This window comes from Cyclopterus lumpus, chromosome 5, assembly GCF_009769545.1.
Source record: "Cyclopterus lumpus isolate fCycLum1 chromosome 5, fCycLum1.pri, whole genome shotgun sequence".
In the NCBI taxonomy this organism is placed as follows: domain Eukaryota; kingdom Metazoa; phylum Chordata; class Actinopteri; order Perciformes; family Cyclopteridae; genus Cyclopterus; species Cyclopterus lumpus.
In genome coordinates this window covers 18,547,528-18,570,068 of record NC_046970.1, presented here as the reverse complement: position 1 = coordinate 18,570,068, position 22,541 = coordinate 18,547,528, and the positions used below count along the sequence as shown (strand labels likewise).

Here is a 22,541-nt window from a genome sequence, read left to right as displayed (position 1 = left end):
ATTATTTGAATGAGTAAATGTATCTAAATGGCATTGATAAGCCCTCAGAACCTCTAACTTGTATTCCCACTATATTTATAATAAATCTGGACATGATTGTGGAAAACGTTTCACAGAAGAATGGTGAGATCAGTGACAACTTTGAACAGGCTCTGCAACAGAGAGCGCACTCAGCCTGCAGTGCGCTGCATGTTTAATCCGGGCCTTGGTTGACATTCAGATGGCAGGGATTGGTTGGGAGAGCAGGTGTAGTAACCAACCAACCACAGGCAGTGCAGCGTCTTATCAGTCTGCCACAAAGCCTCTGTTTGTCTGCCTGCCACATCCCTCTGAAGTCATACAGGAAGAAGAGGATTACCATTGGTACAGTGTTTGCATTAGTGATGTAATGCGCTGTAAACTCATACACTTTAATACCATGGCAGCTCAGAGAGGAACAGCAGGACAGGTGGTTTTGAGAAGCAGTGGCAATAGTAGAACTGAATAGATTTGTGTCTACGTTTGACTTAATTCATCAAATGTTATACTTGGAAAAAAATAAATCATCTAGGTGTTATTTTCTTTTTAATTTGACATTTTGTTTGACATCTTTTTTTATCACTGGCCTTCTTTTAACGTTTACATGAAAGGGACTGTCACACATTTGATCTGTCTTGTCTTCAGTGTGTCAGCCATCAATGAGCCACCATCCTGGTTCAATTTGAAATGTTCTCTTTTTGCTGCATGAATACAATGGGGGAGAAATATTTGCAGAAATAAAAATGTGCCTTACTGTCCATGATTACAGCCGAATTTGGCCACTTTAGTGGGTGAAAGGTCAACAATGAAAAATCAACACACAATGAAGTTGTTTTAGAAAACGTTTGTCTTTTTAAACCTCCAGCAGAAATTAAACCACATTATAAATCATTTAGAGTTGTGTTTCTGACCATCTGACAAACAAAGTATTCACTCATCTTTTAGTGCTGGTCTGAAATATTTAGCTTTTTAGCTGCCAAATGCTTTGTTATCAGCAGCTAGCTGTTTGGTGAGGGGCAGGAAGCACACAACTGCCTCTTTGCTGAAAACAGCTGTTACTGTACAGACCCTTAAACCCAAACAATGAGCTTGTAACACGCTAAATCACTGTAGAGCTAAGAAACTGCAGTCAGGTGATAATTATCTGTGGTATATCTGTTGCCACTAAGAGTCATGCCTGTCATTTGATACATTGTGAAATTGAAAATATGCATTGTTGCAGCGTTAATTTAGCTTTGCAAATGGAATTGAATCTTACAGGAACATATTTAAAAATGTTTAGTCAGCATACGGATGGTAGAGAGGGAGATATTTTCATTTGTTAGCTGTGATGCACTCTAAAATCTAAATGACCTGATAAATGGTTAAATTACACAATACATTTTTTGAAATTAAAGCTGTTATGAGATATTGAGCATGTAATGCAGCCAGTACAAAGGTTCAACAATCAGGCTTTTACAGCTTATTCTTTCCCAGTCTACAATTTTCAATTCAATTCAGTTTATTTTATATAGCCCAATATCACAAATTAGCCTCAGAGGGCTTTACAATCTGTACACATACGACATCCCTGTCCCAGGACCTCACATCGGATCAGGAAAAACTTCCAAGAAACAGAAAAAAACATTTCACGGGGAAAAAAGGGAAGAAACCTTCAAGAGAGCAACAGAGGAGGATCCCTCTCCCCGGATGGACAGACGCAATATATGTCATGTGTACAGAATGAACAGCATTTAAAAAGTTATATAAACACATTCAATGAATATGACAATGTATGAATGGACCTTCACAATCCAGAAGGAGGTAGAGAGGAGGGGGGTCAGGAGGCATCAGACACAGCCTGGTCCAATGGACCCTATGAGACGTGAAGTCACAAAGACTCCAAGGCTGCATCTGAGTGAAAGACCAGTGGTTTTGTCTGGGATGAGACGTTCTTTTTGTGTTTTATTTCATCAGGAATCTATCAACCTAGCAAGAGCAAGAACCCAAAATTAAAGACTAAGTAATTCCATTCAATTCAATAACTGTGCTATTATTTGGATTGCCTGAGCAAATCTTATTCTGTCACAATATAAGACAAATGTTCTGCCCAATTACCTCTAAAGACTTGAACTGAAATTCAAACCTCTGCTTGGCTGGTCTGAACATGGAAACTACAGCAACCGCAAGATATGTTTTGTATTTTTCCTACCGAATAGATGGAAAGTATGCTTAAAGCACACAAACACTTTTTGTTTTCAGACAGATTGTAATATTTCCTTGCAGGCAGAATATGAAGTAGGAAATAAAGAAATAAAACCAAAGAGATGTTATAAATACAGAGTGGTTTTATTGGTTTTACAACTGGCAGGTTCGCCAAAGCACCATAAGAAACTGTGTATAGTTCAATGGCAGCAAGATGCATTCAGGAACAGTGGTCTTAAAGCACGAGTAAACGGTCCAAACAAAACATGACCCCTTCATGAAAGGGTTTTATACATCCTCAAACAAAAGCACAACTTAGACAGCCGCTTTGCACGCTATGTGCTACACTTTCTACAGCCGGCTGTATTTCTCAGGAAATAGAGATTGAAATGAATCAAAATGAGTGCCAAATTGACTCTGTAACACAGAAAGAGAGAGCGAGGGGGAGGGCAGCAGGACAAAAACTGCAGCCATAAATAGAGATTAGAGATGAACACGCAGTTACTCACTATCTTGCATCTGAAATGCCAGCCATAAATACTGCTGCTGCCGCTGCTGTGTGCGTGCTGGTGCATCTGTCCGTGTATGTGTGCAACTATGTTATCATGTGTGGGCAATATGTGGGGGAACAAATCAGCTTTAAGGAGTAGATCTGAAAAAAAAAAAAAAAAATGGAAAAAAAAGTACTGTGATTTTATTCCCTAATGTTCGTGAACAACATTTATAATCAGGGGTTTATGGCGCACAGGTTAAAGAGGACAGGCAGATTTAGAGGGACTCTCACATTGACCATCCACCAGGAGACAGACTGAGACAGCAAAGTATAGCCAAGTGGAAACTAATTACTAAAAATGAACTGCCCACAAGCTGGTTCACGACATATTTTACTTTCTTCCTCCTTTCATCAACCATGTATCTAACTTTAAGTGGTCAAAGAACTTTTAAGTGTTACTTTGGACAGGAAGAGGAGGATGGATTTCCCTCATAAGTGTGCAGACACAGTGAATCTGTCCAACAGATTTCTGGAGACTAGCAGTCATAAGTTGGCTGCATAAATGTGTGGCCTAAACCCCATGACGACTATGATGACGACGATAGCGAGACTCCACTGAACGATCAGGCCATATGACTGAGCTGCTAAGGAGATGTTAACCTTGGGGACAAGTTAGCTAATCAGTGTGAAACAACACCGGTTCTGTTTGTCGGTGTCGTGAATAGGACTCTTTTCTGTTTGTACTGTTTTCCTGTCTCAGTCACAAGAGCACAGGAACCAATTAATTGCACACACAAAAAAAGAAAAGAAAAACACTCAAAAGTATTCACTCAAATAGAGCAAAGAAGTGACTTTTCAGCTGGAAGAAAACCAAGTGAAAGAAGCACACCGAGGGGCTTTGGTCCCATTCCCATATGTGTCCAAGTGCTTCACAGGAGCAGACTACTGCAGAATGTTAAACACAGGTGCTTTGTCAAAGACAGCACAGTCTTACTCACATTGTGAAAAATAAAACAGCTAAACTCCATACAATATTTACATATTTTAGCTCAGTGCATAATGGATCTCTCTTCCATTTCTCTTTGTCAAATCTATACAAGTCCTTATAGAAAACTCACTTCAGCATGAAGTGTCACAGGCGAAGAATGCTTGCGTTTAGAATTGATACTCAAATGGTCTTGGCATCAGAAAGGCCCCAGCCAGCGCCTTCCTTATATGAGTAACAGACGAAGACCTTGTTTACATGCAGAGTGCTGCTGGGCTGCAGGCGGTGGAAGGTCTCTGCTCATTTTAAGTTTGTGGAGGCTGAACTGCTCACATCAGCATTCATGTGACTGTCAGTGCTAGAGGCCTAACCATACGCAGACATTTTTTTGAAAAAGAAAAATAGATGCAGTTTGAGGGAAGGAACAACTGGAACAGAATCAACCCTTTGTAAAAACAATGAATATTCTTTATGTGAAAATAGAGCCATTACAGGCGGAAAACCGTTTGGTCTCTTTATACTGTAACAATCGAACTATGACAGCTGAGAGGGCCGTTTGCTTGGCTTTTTCTGTAGACAAAATTCACATTGTACATCATCTACGAGGTACCTGACATATGAGAGACTCAAAATAAACCTGCTGTACTTATATATACTTTTGAGCTTGGGTATTTGTACCCTTTTCCATTTTAAACAATGCTAAGCTTGGACAAAGGAATCATCAAAAAGGTGGGTTAAGCTAACATAAAGAAAAAGTATTTACACCATAGGATGGTGGCTTCAAAAATCTATATTAATACTCCTACTGGTGTGAGACGCAGCAAAAACTAAAACACGCTCAGATATAAAAATACAAGAGAATATAAAACACAATATTTTGGCATTCATTATTAAACAGCTTGGTCAAAACAAAAGAAATAATACATCAAACAGGGCGAGTCACTTTTCATTTTAGTTTTATCCTGAAAGTGGTTTCTTTGCCGATTCATTCATTATGTTCAGTGCATCACCTCTTTTGTGCCTCTTTGCGAACATTCAGATTTCAGACAGGCGGAGACTGGACATCTATTTTTGAGCGGGCTGCCTGGCTAGTCGCTTCATGAAGCAGCAGGTTACCGTTGCGATGATGACGATGCCCACGAACAAGGCAGAGGACACTCCGATAACCAAGGGGATGAGGACGAGGTCAGCCGCTGCAATGTAATAGAAGGGAGAAGGATCCTGTGATGTCAATTACATTATTTACATTATATCCATCCACTTTCAGATGGGAAAATGTAATAAATAAAATGCTTTTGACTTTCAGGCAGCACACATATTAAAGTATTTAAAAGTAAAGCATAATTCTCTCTGCTGATTCAGTCATCTAGTGCTCGATGACTGAATCTGAAAAGATCATCATGTTGCTTCTGAGAAATAGTATGCACCAATTTTAGATTAATTACATTATGGATATTTTTGACTGAAACTGGATGTGATAAAAAAAATTTAAAAAAAGCATAAAGATACAAATCTACCATACAAAAAATACGTAAAAATGGTCCTCTTGGTCCGTGAGTTCAAAGTCCCACTGTATTAAATTACAGGAATGTGCTTATGTGACATAAAGTGCATATATACATATTTATGATGTAAATACAGGGGAACCTTGTCCCGTTATCTGCTACTTAAAATGTACAGACACTTATCAAGGTCAAGAATACACATTTGAAATTTACACTAGAGGTTTACACTTAAACTACCGAAGGTCAGTGGTAGAATAAACGGTGTGTGTGTGTGTGTGTGTGTGTGTGTGTGTGTGTGTGTGTGTGTGTGTGTGTGTGTGTGTGTGTGTGTGTGTGTGTGTGTGTGTGTGTGTGTGTGTGTGTCTGTTTCTCTGGCAGAATGATGTCAGAAAACAACTTACAAAATAATTTTTAAAAAACTGCATCTGCTTGTAACTCGTTACATGTACCCACGATCACTTGGATTATTAATTTTTGTTAAATCCTGGGAGACTCTTACCTCTGGCATACAGGTAAACAGTCACTGCATTTGACTCGGCTTCGGCCCCCGTGTTGTACCAGCCTCCATGCGGGTCCTGACACCACGCCTGGGCATGACACGCATACATGCCCTGATCCTCCATTGTTGCCGTGTGGACCCTCAGTCTGTAACTGCCAGCTGACAGGCGGTCGACGCTAACCTCACTACCGTTGACATAGATCTTTGAAACGCCGTCGTACATGATGGCAGCTACCAGTCTGGGATTAGTCTCCACAGCGGGGTCTGGTACAGTAACATCAGACACTGGGCTCTGCACCTTCTTGATAACTCGTTCAGGGATCGGCCACCGCAGCCACTGCACCTGTGCCTGGGCGGGACCTGTGGTCGTCACGGTGGCGTTGCAGATCAGGGTGATGGTGCTGCCTCTTTTTAAAAGAGGGCCGCGACGGAGCTGAGCCACAGCTGCAACAAGCACATCTGTGGAGGGACAAAGTTTGACAAAAAGGACAGTTTAGCTAACCATTAAGCATCAGAATGCTACACTAACTTATTGTATTTCCCTGATTTTAAAATAAAACAAATGCAGAGGTCCTCGACCAAAAATGTAATCAACAGTGGAAAGAAATGGGAATCCCTGTTATAGATGGAGCCTGTGTGCCACTGGGAATGGGAGGAGCAGCTCTCACCTTTGCTCTTGAGGTTGACGGTGACTCCCTCAGACCTCTGGGTAAGTGTTGCAGGAGTTGACACGCTGGGGTTTCTTCTTCCAGCAAACACACTCACCACACACCGATACACCCCAGAGTCTAAGGGCTGGGCTGAGAACAGTTTCAGAGAGTACCTCCCCTCTGCCACTTTCTCCATAGAGCCCCCGCTAGCTCGGCTGAGGTCGTCCCCCCAGCTCACAACACCGCCTGAGCTCATCCGGGCCACCTCCACCTCCTCCTTAATAACGTAAAATACAATGGATTAAAAACTGAAATGTTATTTATTGGAGACTATGTACTTGAAGCAGTGAATACTGGATGATGTCGATCAAATGCTTAAATCATGAAAAACACGTCAACTTGTGAGTGCCGCTGCTGTCTGAAAGACAACTCTCAAGTGTCACTTATCAAAAATGTTGCCTCAATCACTTGAATGCACCACACCTGAAAATATTTAAAAATCTAGAAAAAAGTTCAAACATGCGTGGGACAAAGTACATTCTTTGCTTATTGTTGTAAACGTGGCATGATATTACTATCTTGAATGTTTCATCTTGCCGTTTGTTCAAGAACTCATGCATTCGCTTAAGAATAAGGTAGAATACTGATATCCCAGTAATACACGGCAACTTGCTCGACTATATGCAATCGCACACACCGAGCAATAAACTATCGTACAAACGAGTCAGCAGAATGAGAATCAGTACCTCGACTCCACCGCTCCCAGATACATCGCGGCTCACTGATCCCTTCATCCACTGAACCAGCAGGCCCGAGTTTACTTCAGCTGGCAGCCCCAACACCTCACAGGTCAGAATGAGAGGGGAACCGACCTGCAGGGTCACCTCCCCCTTGGGCGAGGACGTTATACTCAGAGACTCCGCTGGGGAATGGAAGAGGTAGAGTGAGACAGCTTAGTAATAATGAATGTACAGGAAACCCTCCTCGGTGGAAAACCTCAAACAAGCACTCAGACTGACAGTAAAAACCTTCACAGGAAGCGACATACTGTGGGTTTCATTTCTGTGGGGAAGTTAGAGTGGCCACTCTAGTATGTAATGGCCAGGATAACATGAATAACCATTTTTTAATTTTCTATCATTGCTGAATAAAAGAAAACTTGAGCATGTTAACAAAATGACTGCGTTGTATTCTGAGATGCATTTTAAAGCACTACAGTAGAAGACGCAGCACAAATGAGAAGAGCAACTTTGTTTAATGAATTGAAAATGTTACCAATGGCCTGGTATAAATGGAAGATATCAACACTGATCCATTGTATGAGCGAAGCCTCATTTAACCACAACACAGATCTGCTCAATAATAGGCACATTTATGGAAACAAAAGGAGACGCATCGGACTATTGTATTAGTCAGACAGCAGGGGCCAGAAAATACAGAGCTCGTCAGAAAAACAATGGCCGCATTGATTAGATTAAATGCTTCAACTTCGGCTCCAATTTTAGAGCCGAAGAAAAAAGATTTGACCTAAATAACCTTTAGCTCCAATAAGTGGTGACTAAGTACTAAGAAGCTGTGTGCGCCTCTCATCAGCAACACAAGTTAATCAAAAGAACATTTATAGAAATGTGGTTAGACTAATTCAATATTAAACTTAAAATGCATTTTAATAGAAGCAAACATAAAGACTATAGACTATGTAACCGTATGTTAACTAACCTATCTAAAATATTAAAGAAGTTTTAAGAAGGACAGAGCTGTTCTCTGACAGTAATGCACACATCAGTCTGACAGAGAGATAGTCATCTTCTTTGTGGGCCACGGTGGTAATAAAGATTGCTTAATCCTTCAGACCTACACAGGCTCTTTCAAATTTAAATTGAGCCGAGCAGCGAGGCAGCAGGCAGTTATTCTGCTGCTCTGCCAGCCAACTATCGACCCATCAGATCCAGATGGATAATCATTGAGAGCGGAGCATAAAGTTCAACAGTCAGACAGTTTGACAGCTCACACATTGTAAGTCGAATGTATCTGCTGCTTGTTGTAGCCTGACATTAAAGTGAATAGTAAAGTAGAGTATAACAAGACATTTGATACAACTCAGAGTCTTAAGTTATTGTGATGGGCATCGATCACGAGAATAATAAGATATAGTAGTACAATAGTAAGATGTCCATCCATCCACCCAGTAAGGAAGGAAAAACCCAGCCATCCAGGCAATTAATCAGATGGCTCAATAAGTGTTGAGCTAACAAGCTGATTACAGATGTGTATCCAGCGACATGTTTAATCAGCCTCCCAATCTATCTAGTCAGTAAAATGCTCAGTCGGCCAGCCAGCAAGCTAGACATTCAGTTAAGCTGTAAGTAACACAAACATCCAGCCTGAAACCTGGAAAGAGTCCAATGTACTCAACAGCACAAAGTCCATGCCGACTGACGCCAGGAGAAAGAAGAACTGACTGGTAGAAACCCAACTTCAGCTGTTTTGCTTTTATTGTCTCGGGTTTTTTTGTAACTGGAGCAGCGAAGTGTAGTTTATGATTGTATTTTCTCAGTGTTTTGTAAGATTGCATTACCAACTCCATTAAATGTTATTTGACCGACGATCAGCAAACTAAATAATTGCGCCATAGCTTGTTGCAGTATGATCATGGCACTCGCCACAAGTGGTCATCGCTTTAGCAAATGTCAGCACAAACACTGGCCCAGTTTCCCAGTTACACTGACCCAGTTTCCCAGTTACACTGACCCAGTTTCCCAGTTACACTGACCCAGTTGCTGAACGGTCAAGTTGCCAATATGCAGCATCCTTTGTGCTATCTTCTGCCACGATCGATCCGGGTCTCGAATCCACTGGGAGGCCTCACAGAAGTACGAGCCGGAGTCTTGTGGCTGCAGCGCTCTCATCTTCATCACGTACACGTCCACTCCGGCCTCCCCGTTCCTCTTCTCCAGCGTGATCTCTCCATCGTCGTAGCGCTCCTTGTACAAATGTCCGGGGACAACCCCCAGCAGCTTGTCGATGGAGATAATCTCTGTAACGGTGCCGACCTCTCCTCCTGCTTCGCTCTCCAAACCCTCTCCGGCACGACGCTTCCCAAACATGATGGACAGATGGGTGAGCTGCTCCGATTGGATGCCGGCTGAGCATGTCAGCGTTAATTCGGCCCCCTCTGGCACGGGCTGGCCGGTGAGTGAGCGGGAAAAACTGATCTGCAGTGTGTCAGGGATCACTGCAGGTGTATAAAGAGACATACAGATAATTACATTACATCAACAGGAGCCAGGTGGGAGGGCAAAACAAATGTACTTTCTATTGCCATTTGGGGTTACTAAGAGTGACTGCAAGCCCTTTACCAAACTTCAGCTTTGGGCACAAGCTTTGCCAAAGCAAGATTAGCTGGCTATTATGAAGATAAAACACTTAGTTGCAAAACAAACAACCAGCATCCTACGAACATAAACTGAGCGGTGCACAAAGAATAGAAACCGGATTGGTAACCATGTCCATGGTCTAAAGTCGCCAAAATATTGTGGCTAGCTTGAGCAGATGGATCTTTGTCAAAAGAAAGGCAAACTCCAGATGGCAAGTGTAAATAGGAGCTTAGACATGGGGAATGTCATCGAGCACCACGTAAGACACATAGTATGATTAATAAATGTCATCCATCTGGCTGATGGAGAGCAGAGATGCAATAACCCCCGTGACAAAAATACAGCGTGCTGGTTTCCTCTAAACTATGATTGTCATCGTGTTGGGACTGGGAATGGGTATCGCTTGAAGTTGGTGATACAATTCAAGGATTTTGGTAACAATTGTTCAATGTTTTACTGAAAGAAATATTTACATGTTTTCTAAGAAGAAAGTAAGAAAAGAAGCCAGTGTTCTCAGACGTTGTCATCAAGCACAAGTTGCTGAAAGAACAAAACAGGAAGAAGCTGGAGGCTGACCTAGCTGTGGTTTAGATCATTTTGTTGCACTCATCAGGTTTATGTTTTATTCATCCATTTTACTAATTTAGTTCATGGATTGTAATATGTTTATTGCACCTCTGTTTTCCTATTTTTCTGATGGCTACAAGTAATGTGTTAATATTCTATAAAAGGTACTTCATCCCTCTGATCTCATCTGTAATATTGATCCCTGATTACTTTTGTTATCGGTTTTATGTTCCCAGACCAGTGATATTCTCCAAATCGCATGAAAGTACCAAAACCCAAAATAAATAGATTTTACAAAATAGTATGATGCATTGTATTACTCTGCACTATTGAACTCCATTGTTCTTCCAGAAACCAATAAGATATTTCTTACCTTTAACCGGCACTGTGGCGCTGTAGTTCCCCTGGTAGGTGGTGTCCGTGCTGGGCGTGTAGCATTCATACTTCCCCTGATCGTCAGCTCGCAGCCTCTGGATCACCAGCCGGACTTTGTCCCCCATGTCCCTCTCCACCCTCACCTCCCCATTCCTCACCCGGGTCTTGAAAGGGGTGTAAGGGAAGCCCTGGTCCCTGGTGGACACTACTCCCATCTGTCTCCCACCAGCATCGTCCCTGATCAGGAACCACTCAAAGTCCTGCGTACGTGAGCCTTCGTATCCTGATACAGAGCATGGCAGGGAGAGGGGGAACCCTGCCACACGGTAGAGGGTCCCAGGAGGAAGAAATACTTCGCGACACACAGCGTACTGGAGCCCTGTGAAAGAATAAGGGAGAGAGAGCAAAGAGTGAGAAGGACGGAGACAAAACGGGCAGGACAGGGTGGAAATGGTAACTATGTCAACTTCTGTGGGCCGCAGCTTCGCCTCGCAGCCTGTTTGCAACGTGGACTCACAGATCAATATCCTGAGCTGATGACTGGCTACCGGGATCGATACATTAAATAGCGTAGGAGAAAAAAAGACTCGGGCTGGGGCAGGGCAATGACAGATTTAATAAATAAATACAATACTTGATGTCCCTTTGCTCATATTGGAGCTGCACAATTTAATCAAGATTATATTAAAATCTCTTCAATTTGCCAATCTCAGGAGGCGCATTATTTGATAAAAGAGTAATGAGTGTCAAAATACCATTTTGAATTAAATATTGACCTGGCCCACCCATCATATTCTACAAACATAAGAAAACATCTTTGTTTGGTACATATCCCCACATAAATGCCACCATAACGTTTTTCTATAAAAATGAGAATAGTGATGTTGTGATAATTCCCTCTAATATCGCAAATCACACCTCGCGATTGCAATATCAGTCAAAATAATCGCAATTAGATCTTTTTTTCTAAATTGTCCAACCCTAGCTCATATCTTGGGTATTTTTTTAATTAATTTAATTTAATTAAAGTAGTTTGTTCTCACATAGCACTACAGTGAGCTAGTTTCAGTAAGATTAGATTAAACTGGTTCTCCAACACAGTGTTCCAGAAAAGTGGCATTCAAAAAGTTCAATGCTTTGAACTCAGCAGAAACTGGTGGTTATTGAGAACAATGTTTTGGAAGGAGCTCAACATGAAACAAAAAATCCCACAGAAAAGGGAAAGAAATTAATTAACTCTCTCCCGCATGTCTTTACTTGTTTAATAGAAACCATTTTATGAGTATGAATATTCAGAGCGAGTGCCTCTGGGGTTTTCAAGCTTCCAGGTTCAATGATATTTCTTATCTTATTGTCTTGGCTGGTGGCTTCATAACCAACTTCCCCAGAAACCCTTCTGAAATAGTCTAAAGGCTCGACCGAGCTATTTATAAATACTAAAACCCTCTTTTGAAACTTCTCACTCTATTGCTATTCTCTCATGATAAGGGTACATATGCAAAGTAATGATTTCCTCTTTTAAAAGAAGGAAACAGACATTATGAAGCACGTTTTTGGAGCGATTTGTATTATGTTTTATTACACAAATTAGTTTCAATTAGATGACAATGTAATTTAACAAGAAAGTATAACAAACTATAAGTATAACAAACTATAAAATTTGTATACAGTAAAACCTAGCAATACAATTCAGATGCTTAATCTCAGGTTGTTTGCCAAAACCAAGTAGTGCTGTCTTTTTCCCCAAAGCTGAGAAATAAAATAAACAATGCTAATAAGATGTGATCATCCCAACATAAGTCAATAACTGACACTGAACAAAGGATCAGGATCAACACACACACACACACACACACACACACGACAAAACTACCTGAACAACTAGAAATACTAGATTGGCACACCCTGCACACCTCTCTGTGTGTGCGTCAGACCTAAAACAACTAGAGTTTTCTCACAGGCGAGCCACGGCCCGACAACAACACGCCCCTCCATAATGACATGGAGACGAGTGGGAGGCTTAAGCGGATCAAGTCCTAATTAACGTTGGGCTAGGACTGATAGGCTGGGGGACAACACAGCTCATGACAATGCTCGATACTGTCTGGAGTTGATCCTGTGCGACACGGAGGAGCGGGGCCCCAACTGCCATACTAAGAACCCACAAAGAGATGCATGTTGGACCACAGGACTGATACAAGGAGCCCTGTCTACTTGGTTATTAGATAAGATTATGTGATTATTAATACCGTGAGCAGGGCGATTAAAAGAATTATAAAACATTTGATTCAATCTGATATGTTCTACTTATGGTCATACTGTAAGGTCAAACATGAAGAAATATCTTAGACGTGAGGTACAAAGTTAAAAACAGAAAACATATTAATGCATTCGGCTTTATCTGCTCTGCGTGTTTGGGTTGTGTGCCCTATTCTCAATCCAATATAAACTCTGAAGCACTTTTGATTGACTTGTTGATGTCAGCTGATTCTCCATCTGCAAAAGGGAAGTAACAAACACACCGAGGAGATAAAACAGGTGATGAAAGCATACAATGACTGTAGTCAAACAATAAACCCCTGAATAGTAGGGTTGTTATCACTACCTTAGAACGACTGTGATATTTACCATTACATAAAAAACTATTAAGACCGTTATATTGATCTGGATACTTTTGCTGGAGACTTCTTGGAGCCCTTTTTTGTTTGTCCAAAAACACCAAGTTTCCCTAACACAACCATCACACTGTGGTCCTGAGAGATGTGCGTCTGATGGTGCACTGTCCTATCTGCCACTTCTGCATTTGGATTGTAGGCAATACACTTCAGACCACAGGAATGTGATCAAGTGCACTACAGAAGCGTTAACAGGCAAACAAAAAAGAGGGTTAGGGTAAGAAAAGGGGCCAAATAAATCTAAATGGATAGTGGGATTGGTCGGCATGAAGAAACAATCATGCAAATGCATTTCCATGTGACAGATGGCTGTTTGCTATTGTGTGCAGATCAAACAGGTCCAGCGCAGACCGCACGGCTGGCTTTACTCACCCCAGAGTAGAAGTGCGAATAATGTTGTTTTCAGCGAAGCCATCGCGGTCCTCATCTTCCCCACAAATGTTCAGAAGGATTATTAATGACTCAGATTTCTCTCTGCGCGTTTATCGTCGCGCGTACTTCATTCATCCCGACGCGGAGGCGAAAACTGTATCAAGAAAAGGAAACGAAAGACACGATTATTTTTCCACCCCGATGAAATGAACGCTAACATTAGTTTAATGTGCAACCATATCAATGCGCGGACTGCGGAGGATAGTTCCGAGTTAGCGCAAATAAAGCTAACTGCAAGGCGGCGGATCAATATGCAATACGTTAGAGGTGTAAACGTGCAACGCTGCAAGTTCAATTACCTTTTTCATGCACCTCCGTCAACACGTCGTCTGCTCCATTATAGATTCCCCGGTCTGGTTTTTAGATTATATCGCCTCGGCAGACATGCCGCTGTCCAGCAATGGAGGGGTTGGCATCCCAGGAGGGTTAGTGTGTGTGCGCGTGTGTGTGTGTGTGTGTGTGTGTGTGTGTGTGTGTGTGTGTGTGTGTGTGTGTGTGTGTGTGTGTGCGTGTGGTGGAGCGGTTGGAGGGAGGAGCACGGATACAAAAAAAAGACACCGAGAAGAAGTCAGACTGGTGCCATTGGTGAAGAAACGACGGTGACATTTTGAACCAATGATAACAGAGTTGTAAAGAGGTTGAAACAGCGACGTCAGACCGCAAGGGGGAGCCACCTAAACACACACGTGTATGTGTGTGTGTATATATATATATATATATATATATATATATATATATATATATATATATATATATATATATATATATATATATATATATATATATACACATATATATATATACATACACACACACACACACACACACAGTATGTATATAAACATATGATATTACAGTATGCCATAGAAGGGTTTCCTAAAGTATTGTCATAGTGTATGCCAAATACATGTCCAAAAGAATAATAGTGTACTTTGCCATAAAAAAAGTAATACAATGTCACACAATAGTATGAGGTCCTTAATATACCAGCAACAAAAAGTATTTCAACTGTTAAACACTACTGGAGAACTTTAAACAATATATTAAAACCAACACAGCATTACAAATGTTACCAAGCTAAAATAAATTAGAGACAGACACTTTCCAAAAGTAATACAATGTGATAAATAACAAAGGACAGTAATTAAAATGGGAGGATTTTATTCCAAACTTTTCTATTTTGATTTACTTAAATGCCACAAAATCAAAAGATGCTATTAATTTGCATATTTTCTACCTAATACAGATTTACAATCTATATGACTTACAAATACATTAAAGTCTAGAAGAGGGACAATCCAGAATCAATAAACTGGGAAATAAATATGCAGACATTCTGCCAAAAAAAAAAAATGGTGAGTATGGACAAGACCAAAATAGATGACAAAAACATTATGGAATTAGATGACATCATGTCCTTTTATATCTTTGTAGAAAAACCTTGTAGAGATAAAAAGGCATTCATAATCCTGCTTAAAAGCACAGTAATATTATCATCAAATATACTAACAATACATTATAATATGAATATCAATATACATAATTAAGTAATTTTTTCTGCAAAAAAAGAGGCAACTAGAATCAGCTCGTATTAATTTGCTGTTTTTTGGCACTTCTCTTTGCTCCAGATAATGAAAAACAAAAGCTCGAAGCTGCAACCTTTTATTCAGCATTTAAATAAAAACTAACACATTCAAGTTTCTTTTTCATGTTTAAAAATGCATCATTGCTGCCCAAATGGAAGATGTAAATAGAGCCTATTCGAATTAGACAATAGAGGTCTCCGAGGTCCATTCCATAATTGCAATGGGAAATTGAGTTGCATTTTCAAATTGGCAGATAATAATAACCAACCTAAAAATTGTAAACTTAGCTTTTTCTATTTTAATGATAATGATTTTAGCATATTGTAAAAAAAAAAAATTGTTCAAGAGATGCAAGATGATGCAGACTTTATGGAACATTCATTTGGCAGAAGTGAAAGGATCTAATTGATCCATGATCATGGTTGCTACTGTCAACATGTGAGACATGCCTGTGAAACCAGCAGTGTTTTATTTCTAGAATTAAGAAAATATTCAAGCTTTTTAGCACATGCTTGGCCTTACTGAGTGTGTGTTACACATGTATATGTGTTTGCATGTGTGTGCATTTATGCTTGCATATTAGGTCTTTTTCGCTGAAGACATTTTGATATACAGTTAAAAGCACAGGTGTTGATAATAAAATGAATGATGGCTGAATTCCATTGAGATGCTGAAGTGGTATGATTCATGCTGGTTTACTGTCACACTCTACTGGTTTACTGGAGCACTTCTAACAAAGCCATCGTTAATGTCAATAGTAACAAATGTGCTTCAGTCAAAATGTCTGCAGAGAAGAATACCTTCCAGTATTTCCCACATTTAGCTCTATGTGTTCGTGCAGATATGTATTATTGTTCTATGGTTAATATTATTTCAGGTTTTTTTGTGTGTATATGCCATGCAAATTCTCAAGTGTGCATTTGTATATATTTCTTCTATTTGTGAGCATTATTCACATGCCTTATGTGTCGTCATGTATTTGAATGAGTTTGTGTAAGAAATTGACATAAATATATTAGCTTTATTCAGCCACAAGATGGCGACAAACCATTGCCATACTGAGAGTTCAAACCATCTGCATCAAGGGCATATACTGTGTATCAATTAATGAAGATGCAAATATATACAAAGAGTCAGAGATTTGTTGTCTTGCAGTGTTACTATTAGAATGTTAACATATACATATGCTGATACTTCCTTTTGTGAAGGTATATGCTCCCATATATTGATTTCCAATTTCCATTATGTGTAGTTCTTAGTCCCTAAACTCTGAATCTTCCGTATGTGAGGTTTTTTCAACAACAATGTTCACGAGCTGACAGTGATGTAAAACAGCGATAAAACCCAACTAACATTTCTGTGGCCTGCAAAGGCAGCGCTGCTTCAATCCCGCCTTCTCTGTATTACCCTGAAAGGAAAGGCAATAAATGAGTCTAATCAGTTATTTAACTATTTTTCCATTATTGAAGTAGAGCCTGGAGAAATATTAAAGCTTAGAGTAAAAAAAAAAAAAAAAGGAGCAACATTGAGTGGTGCAGGATATGCGCCTAAATGTGGTCATGAGTAGATTATAATATACGTTCATTGGGGGATAACCTCTCAGATTGTGCTTACTCTAAAGAGGATTTATGCCATCAGAGCACACCTCATTAGTGGTACCAGTTGTCCTCCATCCCGTCTAGTTTCCTTTCCTCTCCTCTTCTCACTTTAGGCTACATGGAAACATGGATGACTTCACAGTGTGGCTCGGCAGCGAGAGGGGGAAGTCATTAGGGTATTCTGGGTTAACAAGGCGGCGAGGGGGATATGCAGACTTCAGCAGGAGCCTACACCAGCAATGAGGGATGGCTCTCATGCAGAGTAAACTTCCTCAGTCTCTCTGGCTTCCAAAGCATCGTACTTTTTTTAACCGAGTTGGACAGTTGGAGCATGATGCAGTCAGATCCACTTCCAGGGAAATAAACCTCTCAAAGCTCCACTCTGTTTCTTGTGCACATGTCTGTGTATTACTTATGACAGGCAATCTTAAAATCCAAGAATCTTCGCTGTTAAAGTTTATATTCTCTGGTTGTTTAAATTTAAACATTAACTTATTTGAATGCTCATCGAATATCAAGAAAGTAAATACTGTAACGTTATACCATACTTAAGAACAATTTTGAGGTTTGTGTTCTTTACTCTAGTATTTTCTTTTTCTGCTACTTCATACTTCTTCTCCCCCGAGTATTGTTATTTAAAATTGTACTTTTAACGCCACATTTACTTGGCAGTTATAGTTAATAATTACTTTACAGATGGCAGTTTTTAAAACCTTCTGTTTGTGTGTAAAATATGATGCATTTCTCCGGTATATTTGATACTTTTACTTTGTAGTATCAATAGTTTTACTCAAGGCTGTTATATTTGATTTTCAGCGACTTGAGGGCAGCAGCAGCACCTAAAATCACAATATTTGACATGTTACCACCATATGACAAACATTCGATCAAATAATTGACCCTTCGCTACTTTATTTATCAGCTTTCTTTTGCTGAAAACAGGAAATGAAGTTGAGTTGTGCAGAATTGAGAAACTGTAAAGTCAGTAACTCTCATTAGGTTCTCACAATGTATCAAGTAATTTTCTCCATTGTTTATGGACATATATTAATTAGTGCAGCTTAAAAAGAAAGAAAGTTAATTCCACCATTGAATCAAGAACACAGTGTTGCACTATATAATGAATGAACTTGTATTACATCTTCCTTCCAGTTTACATGCTTGTTATTCTTGCTCACCTTCTTCGTGCGCTACTCCCACTCTTTTAAGGCCACTACAGACTAAACTGTGACCTATACTGGAGACAGTCTCTAATTACTCTGTACTATAGTCACTAGTCAGGCAAGCGCCCCTGTCATCGGTGGGACCTCCCCATGACTGTCAAGAAGATCCCTTCACTGTGTGTGGCATCGGTTGATGTTGTAGGTACAGACACAGATTGGCACCTTTTGTTCATTCATCTTGCTCTGAAATTATTTTCATTGGCTCATGTCAGCCATGGTTTTTGAGAAAGACTTGGTCTGAATGCTTTTTGGTTTATTTCCCCTCACATGTAGATACAGTACATTCAAACAAATCCTGGTACAGACTATAGCTCATCCTTCCACAAGTCAAACACATGTACTCACTCTATTTGAGCTCCATTTGTTGTATCGCCATGCTTCAGGGGACACACACTCAGCCAGTGGTGCTGATGGAAGGATGACTGCTAGACAAAACAAAGAGAAGGAGCAGGGACATGTACACGTACGGCTAATTTACTGCTGGCATTATATTAATAACTTTCTCTCAGAGGGCCTTTGGTTTTGTAGGTTTCCTCTCTTTATTACAGAATGCAACAACGATGTTTAGCTAAGCACTTGACCGCAACGTTTTACTTCTTTTTGTCACTGTCTGGGACTGGAAATGTGTGAGGTTGATCAGTCACTTTTTATGGGAAGAGAGGACTTTTCCCTTTAAAACAATGTTTCAAAAGCAATGAGAACATATTTAGAACATACTGTATATGAGGGTAAAACCAGATGTCATGTCTACCCTCAAGAACTATGTTTTAACAGTTTTATGTTCAGCACATGATGAACACAAAACCGGACAGATGAGGTTTAGCTTTAGCTTTATTGTCCAAGAATGTAAATGACTTCTGTCCAAATCAACTATAGTCATTTACATGTATTCCTTAAACATAACCAAACATAGAAAAAAAACATGTCTGGTAAATAGATACTATCTATATGTGGGTGCCACAAAAATGCAAAAGCAATGTATGATCACAATAAACACTTTCTTTGTGTGTGTGCGTGTGTAAGTCTAATGGGAAATTTGGTGGACATGGAGAGGGGAGGGGGGGGGGGGAGAATTGGAAACATATGTAGTAGTCTGACTGCTGGTCTTCCTCCCTCCGTCTCATGCAGACAACCACACACAACAAAGACAGGCGATGGGCCAGAAATGGTGTGAGGTTGAGTGCAAAGGTGATGATACATGAGCAGAGTTTTGAAGCAGACTGGCAGTATTTTATGGAAGAAAGATGCAACTAGCAATCGCTAAACTAATGCAGATGACAGAATGGACCATAAGTATTATATGAAAGTAATTACCTGGGGTTTCGTATTGCGTATTGTATAGACTTCAAGTGTGGTATGCATGTATTGTTTAGTGACAGAATGGAACAAAACTAAATAACAATCAGATGGGGGAGAAAAAGGGTTGATGGCAATTGCTGTACAAAAACCGGGAGTCCGAACGTATATGTAACAACTGTTCATGTAGTAACTACACCTCTACGGTTTAATGTGCATTTCCATATAAGCAACTAATTAATTTTTTTTAACCAATTAAAATTCTGACTGGCTGTCACTTGAGTAAACATTCACGGTGGGTCTTATCCAATTAGCAAAATCCTTTGTCTTGTTTGTGTCTGCTTTTGCTGTTTTGTAACAAGGTAGGAACTATAAACCAAACTGTTCCAAAACCCCAGGCCGGAGTTGATGGCCAGAAAACAACAAAAAACATTATGGGAAAAGAAATAACAAAAGAAAAGGAAGTTATTTATATATATATATATATATATATATATATATATATATATATATATATATATATATATATACATACATACATACACACACAATAATTTGTAGCCCTGTTAGAAAGCAACTATTATAATATAAATCTGAAATCTTTATTATAAACAACAAAATATATTTTTAACAAAGTGTCACGATTACTTGAGCAAGGATTGAACCCAAACACACACGTCTAAGGCAGCAGCATTCATTCAGTGGTTTATTTAGGTACTTACAGGCTGCAAGAGTCCAAATAGGCAGCAGGAAACAGCAATGTAACTACAATCTGACGAGGAACAAAAGGAAGGTGAACTGGAGTGGTTGTCGAGGGAATGAGATGCACGTGAGGGTGTGAGCAGAGAAGGCCAGACAGAGCTGATGAGGGAAATGGAAACAGGTGTGTAGTGGGAGGGGCTGTCAGGTGAGGAGGGCCGAGTCTGAGGGCATCTGGTGGCCGGTTAGAGGATGGCAGGTCCGGGGAGTAAGAGGAGGATTTGTCTTTGTCTCCAAACATCTTGGAAGCTTGAAATCTACATATTTGTGAACTATAATATTTACTGATGCAAAAAAAAAAATATAGATTTCATTGTAAGAGCAATTTGGAGATAAATGTAAACATGTCACAGTTGTGTATTGTTGTATTTTCTTAAGCAATTATCTTAAAGTTTTATTATATATTATGAGCAGTTGTGGTAGCTCTTCTAATATCGTTCGGATTGTGTGTCAACGTCTTGCATATAAAGCTGGGATTTACACAAACAGTGAAAAACCATGAATGTATTTGATCTTGGAAACTGTAGTTGACTCGTTAACTAGCTTTAAATAACTCGCTCACTGTGACATGTTATATAGTTAAATATTCATGCAGCACAACTGTGTGGCTCATTACAGTAATTAAAAAGCTTGCTGGGCTAAATTATTCCTCTGAATTATAATATTTTGCATCATGTTTGATGCTTGATCTCTTTATGCTCAAACATTATCTCTTATTATTCACTAATAAAGGTTGTCCTACTTCTCCACCAGAATGTGTAATAATGTCATATTTTGTCAATATGGACCATCTTTACCAACCCAGTCACCATCTGGAATAGAATTTTAAAGTGGTTACTTTGTACCACTGACTTACTGCATTCATGTACATTATTGTGGCCTTTTTCTTGATTCACAACAGTAAAACAGAACTAAAGGCGGAAATTATAAATTATTCATGTATGCTTAAGCAAAATGATGCCAGCGTGCGTTTACAAACCATGTGTGCGTAAATGTAGCAGCTTGCAAGTTGCCCACCTGTGTAAAGCTTTCGCGTATGCGTGTGCACACTGTGCACTTGCACAAGTGTGCGGCTGGAGTGCGTGCAATGATTAAAGGCACGTCTGCAGCGGGAGAGTGAGAGAGAATATGTATCATCAGTGCGGTGATGGTGGTGGTGGTTAGAGGAGGAGGAGGAGGGGGAGGAGGAGGAGGAGGAGGGGATCGGACACAGCGAGACAGACGCCAGCCTTGGTTTGGAGCTGTGCCTGAGGGACTGTGGCTGATGGAGAGTGCAGGGACAGGGGAACGAGGGAGAGAGGGAGAAGAGGAAAGGCGGAGAAAATTTGGGGACTGAAATGCTGAAACACAGATGAATGATGAGAGGAAACGGTATTAGCGATGAATGAGATGAAAGAGTGGAGAGAGGCAGCAGCAAAGACGAGCCATGTGAAAAAACTGAAGTGTGGAGAGGCTGAGGGTGAGGAGGAAAGAAAGAAAGAAAGAAAGAAAGAAGGGGGGAGGATGTGTCGTATGAGCTTTCCGCTGGAGGGATGCCGGGGCTGGGGGAGTGAGGAAGAAGAGGAGGAAGGAGGGAGAGGGGGCTCATTAACCAGTGCGAGATTGGAGCCTCAGTGGCTTGCTCGCATTCAACCACACTCTGCCTTTGATGAGGGCTAGATCCTCAAGCTCAATCAGTCCCACATGAGTCCAACTGAGAGGGAGAGGGAGACAGCGGCCAGAAAGACTGGGAGAGGGAGACAGAGGGGGGAGATAGAGAGACTGAAGGAGGGATGGATGACAGGAAAGGAGTATAGAGACAGGAAACGGTAGATGGTATAGAACAGGAGGAGCTGAGGGGGAGTGACAGCCCAAGGGGAAGAAAAGAGCAATAAAAGAAGCAAACGTCAGGATATGGCTAAACGGGTGCTCACAAAGAGCCACAGAGAACTGGTTTGGGGACTTTTCCTTTTGAAAAACAAACTACTGTCCGGAATAAAATTGTTTTCATAATGCAAAAATATTGTAGTGGAAAGGAAAACATTGAGAAGTGTGGGACTGTGCATATATTTGCATCACTCAGAACAGCATTTTGTGTCTTTTCCTGCGAGTTCAACGCAGTAAAAGTTCAACTCTTTTATTTGATCGAATCTGTGTATGGAAAATCTTCCTTGAGTCTGTCTCTTGTTGTGTTTTAGTGTGCATTAATGCGCAGAAATACATGTGTATTGAGACAGCTCAATGCGCAGCCACTTAAGAAAACAAGGTGAACAACAGTTACAACACAAACCATGTTGACAACACATGTATGTGTTGTCAACATGGTAGAAAATACAGAAA

At 40.3% G+C, this 22,541-nt stretch overlaps 1 protein-coding gene across 1 annotated transcript; it reads right to left on the bottom strand.

Annotated features, from left to right (window-relative positions):
* Positions 1–2,325: 2,325 nt before the first annotated feature.
* On the bottom strand, positions 2,326–14,224 carry igsf8 (immunoglobulin superfamily, member 8). Its single transcript, XM_034533117.1, has 8 exons — positions 14,060–14,224; positions 13,701–13,854; positions 10,652–11,032; positions 9,108–9,569; positions 7,081–7,256; positions 6,353–6,611; positions 5,685–6,143; positions 2,326–4,873 (listed from the first exon to the last, which is right to left on the bottom strand). The coding sequence occupies exons 2-8, from the start codon at positions 13,753–13,755 to the stop codon at positions 4,746–4,748; spliced, it is 1,920 nt and encodes a 639-aa protein (XP_034389008.1). The 5' UTR covers positions 13,756–13,854; positions 14,060–14,224; the 3' UTR covers positions 2,326–4,745.
* Positions 14,225–22,541: the final 8,317 nt, after the last annotated feature.

Excerpts from the sequence above, each read along its gene's own strand:
- igsf8 (XM_034533117.1), bottom strand. The coding sequence starts at position 13,755 with ATGAGGACCGCGATGGCTTCGCTGAAAACAACATTATTCGCACTTCTA. Across the intron at positions 11,033-13,700 it reads ATTCGCACTTCTACTCTGGG|GGCTCCAGTACGCTGTGTGT; the intron begins GTGAGTAAAGCC and ends ATTCTTTCACAG. Across the intron at positions 4,874-5,684 it reads TGTTTACCTGTATGCCAGAG|CGGCTGACCTCGTCCTCATC; the intron begins GTAAGAGTCTCC and ends ATTACATTGCAG.